At 39.2% G+C, this 8,338-nt stretch overlaps 1 protein-coding gene and 1 non-coding gene across 3 annotated transcripts in view; one reads left to right on the top strand and one right to left on the bottom strand.

Annotated features, from left to right (window-relative positions):
• The first annotated feature begins 307 nt into the window (after positions 1–307).
• On the top strand, positions 308–411 carry LOC114006036 (U6 spliceosomal RNA). The gene has a single exon (XR_003547810.1). It is a non-coding gene; the product is annotated as a U6 spliceosomal RNA (small nuclear RNA).
• A 775-nt stretch (positions 412–1,186) lies between these two features.
• Positions 1,187–8,338, bottom strand: part of UQCRFS1 (ubiquinol-cytochrome c reductase, Rieske iron-sulfur polypeptide 1) — a 7,405-nt gene continuing 253 nt past the window's right edge. Inside the window, exons 2-3 of one of the 2 annotated variants that reach the window (XM_027768067.1) lie at positions 8,174–8,324; positions 1,187–2,645 (exon numbers count right to left, since the gene is read on the bottom strand). In XM_027768067.1, the coding sequence (XP_027623868.1) occupies positions 2,035–2,645; positions 8,174–8,324 (762 nt within the window). In that variant the 3' untranslated portion in view covers positions 1,187–2,034. The remainder of the gene's footprint in view (positions 2,646–8,173; positions 8,325–8,338) is intronic. The other variant, XM_006168008.3, reaches the window with a different exon arrangement.

The following is an 8,338-nucleotide window of genomic DNA, read 5'->3' as shown; positions in this document are numbered from 1 at the left end:
CAGCCTCCAACACCATTATCACCCTCCATTCTTCTATGTCTGAAAACATAAAATACACTTTTATGGGTCCCACCAATGATCAGACCAGGGAATATATTTCTAAAATGGTAAAAATGAACTAAAACATATGCTTGTAACATAGCACAGAAATTGACATTTCTTTTTTGACAAAAACAAACACTACTGACATCTAAGATTAGAATTCTGGATTGCCAGTTCTCTGTGAACAGACCTAACCAAATTAATCTGATCTATTTTACAAGTGCATATGTGATTACAAGGTGAGGCCAATAAAACCACATTACTGGTGCTCGCTTCAGCAGCACATATACTAAAATTGGAATGATACAGAGATTAGCATGGCCCCTGCGCAAGGATGACACACAAATTCATGAACCATTCCATATTTTTATTACATGACCACAGTAAGCTATACAGCCACAGCTAGGTGCTACTTCATATTATGTTCATTCTACTTTATGCCTAAAGTCAGTCATGTGTTCACAGATTTGTATATCAGCTGCACTTGTTATTGAAAGTATTTAGATTAATCAAGATCTTTTGTGAATCAATAAAGTGTACAAAAATAAATTAATTAATCTTCCTTCTAACTATAAGGAACAAAATAAAAATCACTCATAATTCCATTATTAAAATGTGACTGTTCAACATTTCAACATTATTTCCTTCCAGTCTTTTTTCTACTTTTTAAAAATATAATAAACTAGCTATCTTTAAAGAAAAAAAAAAAAACCACATTACTGACCAACCTCCATATAGCAGAGACAAATCTATCAAAAAGAAGCTGTGATTCTCAACAAAGGGCAAAGTCTACTTCAAATTCCCAGGGGAAATTCGGACCTTGGTCTTGTTTTGACTATAACTGGAAGCAGGAAGCAAAAAATAAGAGGATGTTAATTCTAATATGGTCTCCCTGTGTGTACCCCCATCTCTTCATAGTAGAAAGAGCTGACTGAAAATCCAACTGCAAGAAACACCTCAAAATGTAATCTCTATCGAAACAACACCAGCAGGATGATTTCCATACAAAAATATTAAGTATCAGATGCTCTTTTCTGCCTCTTGACAAAGTAGATGCAGGAGTTTGGGGACATGAATAGCCACAAGGCCAGAGGAAGAAAGCTAACAGAGAAGTACTCCTATTTCGGAAAACTTCTCTCAGGTAATATCCCACCACTGCCCCTTAAAACTTAAAAGAATTATTAAGTAGTTTACTCTTGAACAACACTTATTTGAGCTGAGTGGGTCCACTTACTTTGACAGTTTTCAATAAATACTATGAATATATTTTCTTTGACCTTTTGAATTTTTTTAAACTTATTGTCAGGATATAGTATATAGTTCATATTACATACATGTTAATCTACTGTTTACACACAGAGTTCTAAACTGTATGTATATGGAGATGAGGTACTTCCACAAGAGACAAATAAAATTAGACAGGAAACCAGCTAGTCAGGTTGAGAGATAAATCCTCATTGCTGCTAACATCTCATTCAGGATCGTTTCCTATAGATTATGTTCATTATTATCATACATATTATACAGCAGGGGAAAAAGATAGCCAGAAAGACTCTTAGTGAGTCCTGTAAAAAAATAAACAGCTGGACACCTGTTTCTGCCAATGCCTTAAACACCTTTAAGGAATTAACAGATGACCAGCTAAATTTACCCCCCTCTCCTAGAGACAAGAATTTGTGCAAGCAAATAAATGAGAGAGTCAATTACAGTCTTCACAAGTAATCTTGTACACCAGTCTGTAATTTTTAATTAGAATTAGTTATCAGACATTGCACCTTTTAAGTGTATGACTGAGCTTAACAATGTTTAACAGTGGCTTGGAAGTAGTCAACATTAAACTCAATTTAGTTTACATTAATGTTTGCAAATACATTATTGGTAATTCTTAAATATTTCAAATCAACCAACTTGAAATACATAAGGCTGGTTCTCAAATGACTCTACTGAAATGACATCAAGACTGAAAGAAGCCTATGCCTTAAGTCCAAGTCTCTAACCAACAATCACTATATCATCACTGGTGAACTCATAAAAGGGAACTTCAAGGTTGAGAGGCGCAGGCCCCTTCCTGATCCTGCCAGATGCATCGTAGTGTGACCCATGACAAGGGCAGTAATAACCACCAAAATCTCCTGCATTTGCAATGGGTACACAACCAAGATGAGTGCAGACACCTATTAGGATAACCCATTCAGGTTTCTTTACACGTTCTAAATCATGCTGTGGGTCCCTCAACTGGGACACTTCGACTGCAGCTTCCTGTTCAATTTCCTTCTTGGTTCTATGACGCACAAACAGGGGTTTGCCTCTCCATTTGAATGCCATGTTCTTGCCTTCTGGAATATCAGACAACTTGATTTCAATCTTCGACATGGCCAACACATCAGCAGAAGCACTCATGCTGGAAACAAACTGGGAGACAACATTCTTGGCAGCATATGCGACACCCACAGTAGTTGCTGCAGTTACCAAATAGGAAAAACCTTTTCTGGCCTCGCTGCTCTCTTTTGAAGACTTTGTACTATCTAAAACGTCAGTGCGGCGGTAGTCGGAGAAGTCAGGCACTTTGATGTCTGTATGAGAATAACGAACAGAAGCAGGGCCTGAAAGACAAAGAGAAGATTTAACAACACAATTAGATGAGTACTCTGAAAATCAAATTTCAAAAGTCTAATATAATATGGTACTCACTGATCTCCGAAACAGACAAACCAGGAGTCAAAAAACACACTAAATATGAAATGAAGTTAACTACTATCTATCATATTGGTATGAAATCACAGGATGTTTATAAATTGATTGGTGAACACTGCTGTTTCAGGATTCGTAACATCTTAGTGTATCAAGCGAAATGGGCCAATATACAGCAATTTCAATATTTACAAAATTCAACTGCAAAGGCATGTTATACAATCTTCTAACTACCTTCCACATTCTCTGGATTAGAAGGGACTGAAAAAAACTCATCCAGTCTACCTAAAAAGTTGATGTGTGATCATATTAAGGTAATTTTCTAACTTTATATTCCTACCTATATGTTCTCTTACAAAAAAGTTCATAAAATACTAATTACAAGATTCATTATTGGTATAACTTTACTTGAAGAAAATTTAAAGATTTCTACTTTAGACTCTAGGGTATAAATTAGTATTACTTGAACTTCAAATAAAACCACTACTCCACAGGAATGGATATCCTTATCAGAATAAACAGCTCTCAAAATAAATAAAAACTGCCAAAGAACTAAATATTTCAATTTAGCAAGGGAAAAAGGAAACAAAAATGGTATACACCCTCCTCTTCAGTAAAGAGCAATAGAGAAAAATAGCTTTTCTTTATTTTTTCCATAAGGTACATACTCGCTCTGGAAGAGAGAAAGACAATGAGAGGAAAAGTGAGAAATCACACCCTGAGAGGGATGGCCACATCTCCACTCTCTTCCTGGGATTTTGGGTACATACCTACATGCACCCAGTGTAAATTTCAAGTTGTCAGAATATATTCATTATTATCATATATTCACAGCAGGGGGAAAATACATAGCCAAAAGAACTCGTAGTTAATCCTGTGAAAAAAGGGAGAGCTGGACACTTGTTTCTGCCAATGCCTTAAACACCTTTAAGGAACTAACGGATGACTACATAACTTTACCCTCTCCTTACAATGAGCTTTATAGAATCTGTGTCCATGATATAAAGCAAGATACAAGTATTTGGGCAAGCAAATAAATGAGAACATCAACTACAGTCAGTCATGTAAAAATACAATGCCTTTATCAATATCCAACCTGCTGGCCCCAGATCAATAGGTTCTGCAATAGGGGAGCTATCATTTTTTTCTTAAAGAATCATTTTACTTACCTTTATTATTATTATTTTCCAATGTGACCATATACAGATAAAGAGAGAGAGAGAAAGCAAGTCACCAGGTCCAAGGCTTGAATCAGTCGGCCATGTGGGAGAGCAGTGCTTTTAACCACCACACCTCCTGCTAGCCCCAAGGGGAGCTATCTTTTTTTTTCACTGCTGTGTTTTCTTCAAATGGGATACTTTATGTCCATAAAACAGGACATAATATGTTTGTGTCAAATGAATGTTAAGTAATTTTCAATTTTCTACATACTACTTAAAGAACAAGTTCCCTCCTTCCCCCCCAGATACAACCTTTTCATACCACACTGAATGCCGGACAAAAAAAATCAATTTACTTCTACCACTTTTAAGTATATTTCAGGAAGCAAATCTCTAAAATTGTATGCTCATTCTTGGAAACTTGCATAAGGTTTCCTTTCTAGAAAAGAGGATACTAAAAATTCCTCACTTTAGAAAATGTGTTGTTTCCAAAGTAAATATATACATAAAATTCATTTTCATTATAATAAATTACAATTCTACCTTGGTCTACAGAGCTAGTTCATCTTAACATACTTCTTTCAGAAGACAAACATTAAAACACATAGTATCTCAATTACTTTCCACATAAATTCTCAAGGTCAGTAACTTTATGGAAGCCTTAAGTATTCATAAAGAATTATGAAACCTACTGAATCATCACATTACTTTTGGACCAGCAGGAGATGTGGTGATTAAGGTGAACCCCCACACATTCCACCATAGTTGGAGTCCCAGCCCTGGCAGCTGGCTTTCTCACTTTCCCTATTTCTGGTGAGTGCATGTGACCTATCACACATTAAACAATAATAATAAAACCAAATAAATCTTTTAAAATAAAGATTTACATGTATGACTTTATGGAATCAGACTGACATATATATCATGGATGAGGGGACTTCAATAAGTCTGTGGAAAAATGGAATTTCTGGGGATCAGCAGTTAGCGTAATGGCTATGTCGCTAGCTTTGTAGTAGACCATGGTTCAAGTCCCGGACCCAATGGCTTAAAACTCATGCCGGGCACGTGTATGTGCGAGCCCAAGATCCCAAGAGGAGAAAGGAGAAGGGACTGCAGCATGGCCATCCCCCCTGGGGGGGTGATTTCTCACTTTCTGTCTCTCTGGCAAGCGCACGCACCCTACAGCAAAAACCGCTCCAAAAAGGAAAAAAAAAAAAAAGGAAATTTCTGCCCCAGCAGCAAAAACCGCTCCAAAAAGGAAAAAAAAAAAAAAAAAGGAATTTCTGCCCCAGTTCTGGTACAAAAATATCTGAAAGCTATGCAGTTTTCTTTAAACAATACACATTTTTCCAGAATTTTATGAAGTCCCCCCCTTCATAATACTCTACCTAATGCTACCCAGTCAGTATAGTATTTCAAATCAAGTGTATTATTTTCCCAGAGCATTGCCTCAGATTTACATGTTTCATACTTACAAATTAAAAATAAAATCTACAGTCCTTAACATTACAAAAGGAAATACACAAAAACACTTAAGTAGATTTTGCCAGTCTCACTCAGGGGGAAAAATACTTCTACTCTATTTAGAAGGTTGCACTCTACTGGGTTATACCACATGTTTGTCAGATGCATGTAAAATTTAAAAAATTATTACTTTAAGAAATTAAACCACTATTGTAAAAATCATTCTCTAAGCAATTTACACAAGTTATATTAAGTCTGACTTTACTAACAAAGAGGCTTAACTTAGTACTAACATAAAGCAAAACCAGATACCATCTACAAAGAGAAAATTTAAGTATTTTAACAAGTTTGGTTTATTTTAACGTGAGCTATGTAAGGCTTCTGTATGAAAGAAATGCTACCACAGGGCAACCTTCCTCCTCAACTCAAGGATTTTCTCCTGATCCACCCCTGCCCTTCTCATCCTACTCCACTTCTATTACCCATCTTCTCATAAACCATCTAGACAAGAGATTTTAATGTGAATTTAGGCTACAAGCTGGAGGCATGAAAGAAGTTTTTGCATTAGGCCTGTTCTGGAAAAATATTTATGCAAATCTGTGTCAGCCTCCAATTTTTAGAAGAAACCCTTTAGCCATCTGACAAATTCCAAAGATGCTTTTTACCTTTGCTATTGAAACTTTTCCTCCCTTTTTGTTTCTCATCTCCAGGTCCCAAGAATAGGCCTGGAATGAGCTACCTATGAGCTCATTCCTACCCTGAACAGTTTCTCTAAAAACCACCGGTTTCCTTAATATTCAGTCACAAATATTTTACACCAATTGTACATAAAACCCAAGGTTGTGAAAAACAGAAAAATATAGGAGACATTTTCTATGCCCTTAAAATCAAGGTCAGAGAAATAACCAATAAGCATGAGACAGAATGGAAAGTGTCATGTGCAGGAATCAGTAAGTATAAAATTGTATTGACCAAATCCTGAACTGAAATAGAAAAAAATGGGTTAAGGCTTGCATATGTGGAAACTGAGGGGAAAACATTAAAAGTGTAGTAGGCAGGGTACGGGGCCAGCAGATGACGTAGTGGTTAAGGTCCTGGACTCCTACATGGCCAACCATGGCTTGAGTTCCAGACCTAGCGCCTTGAAAATCAAACCAGGCATGTGTGCATACATGCCCCAAATCCCAGGAGAATGAAGAAGGAAGGGACTGCAGGGTCACCACCACCCTATAATTCTCACTGTCTCTGGTGAGCGCTCACACCCTATGGCAAAAACCTTAAAAAAAAAAAAAAGTGCAGTAGGGTAAAATGAAAGGACAGTATAAGAAAGGGGGCAATTTGGTTAGTTTGTAGGGGAAGGGTCACAAACTCAGCTGTCAATAGGGCCAGGCAGTTAATAAGTAGGCCTAGTGAGAACTGTGATAAACTGTAGAACACTTGCTCTAACCGTAGGGGCAGCCAATACAAAGCCACTGTAGACATCTCCCATGTATAAACTAGAGTCACTGCCAGCTTCCCTGTATCAAGAGATGCCAGAAGTCTTCCTAGTTTTTTAAAGCTATGCAGTCACCCTGCAGGCCCACACTGACATGTCTATCATAGAGCATATAAAGAGGGAGACAAGGCACAGAAGTTAAACTAGGATCTGTTGACAGAGGGCATGGAATAAGCTCCTGAGAAGAGTCCTTGGCTAAGACAATCAGTCTTGTGTGTCAAATCTATGTTCTGTCACATCCATACTGTGTGTACTTGTGCACCTCATACAGTCTTTTTTCTCATCTGTAAAATGGGGAATATCATGATCCTTTGCCTGTTCTTCTTGAGGATTAACTGATTGCATTTAAAAAGCCCTTTGGGGACCAGCAGATGGCTTAGAGGTTACTTTGCTATACTCCCACGTAGTTGACTGAGGCTCCAGTCCCAGACCCAGCAGCTTGAAACTCGTGTGTTGTGTGCATGCCCAAGATCCTGAGAGAATAGAGAAGGGATTGTGGCATAGACATTCCCCCTGGGGTGTGAGGTCTCACTTTCTGTCTCCCCCATGAGCACAAGCACCCTATAGCAAAAATCTATTAAAAAAAAAAAAAGTCCTTTGGCACAGTGCCTGAAAACACTGCTGACCCTACATTGTATAACTATCAATAACTTAGAGGCTGTGTTAACTATTGTCTGGACTTTTTATGACTTTCGAATTGGGGATGAAGAGGAAGGTCACCAGAGATCGAAAAGATCGGTGAGGCGGGCAACTTCCCAAACATTCCTATTTTTAAAGCACTGATTAGGTGCTCAGTCTGTGCTAATGGCTTTATGTATAATTTTTCCAACTAAGCATCACGACATCCCTATCAAGTTGATATAAACATGAATCCTTTTCACGAGTGAGGAAAGAACGTTTAGAAGTTTACCCAAGGTCAAACAACTTGTCATCAATGAACTACCACAGTATGCTGGAAGCAGTTGGGATTTCAGAGCTCTTAAACTTAACCGGTGATGTACAGAGAGTTTAGCCTGCAAATGGGAGCCCAGACTGCCGCCAATTTAAGATACCCAAATGAAGCCAGAAATGCCAGAGCTGGAGCATCACTGTAGCCCGGCCAACCCAGCCGCGTCCTCGGAGAGGTAAGAACGCTAGCTAGGCCCAAGAAGCAGGGCCAGTCCAAGTCGCCCAGCCCGCGAGCCTAAGCCTCCCCAAGTAGGCTCTGCTCCACATACCCGCATACTCCCGCCCTCTTCGACTGCTCCCTGGGTCCAAGGCCGGAGGGAGCGAGAAAGTGGAGACCCTTCAGCCCCTAGTCGCTCCCCTCAGCCCGGCTCACCATTGAGGCCCACGGAGGCGACCAAAGGTCGACCCGCGGCCTGTCCACTCAGCGACTCCCGGCACAGGAAGGGCCGCTTCGCGTCCAGAGCAGGCGGCTCTGGGGTGGCGGGCACCCCGGCCTGCACCAGGGGGCGCAGCGCGCCCGCCACCCCGCCGGGTGGGG

Source organism: Tupaia chinensis, unplaced genomic scaffold (assembly GCF_000334495.1).
Source record: "Tupaia chinensis unplaced genomic scaffold, TupChi_1.0 Scaffold145396_1, whole genome shotgun sequence".
Taxonomy (NCBI): Eukaryota; Metazoa; Chordata; class Mammalia; order Scandentia; family Tupaiidae; genus Tupaia; species Tupaia belangeri.
This window is presented reverse-complemented; position numbering and strand designations above follow the sequence as displayed.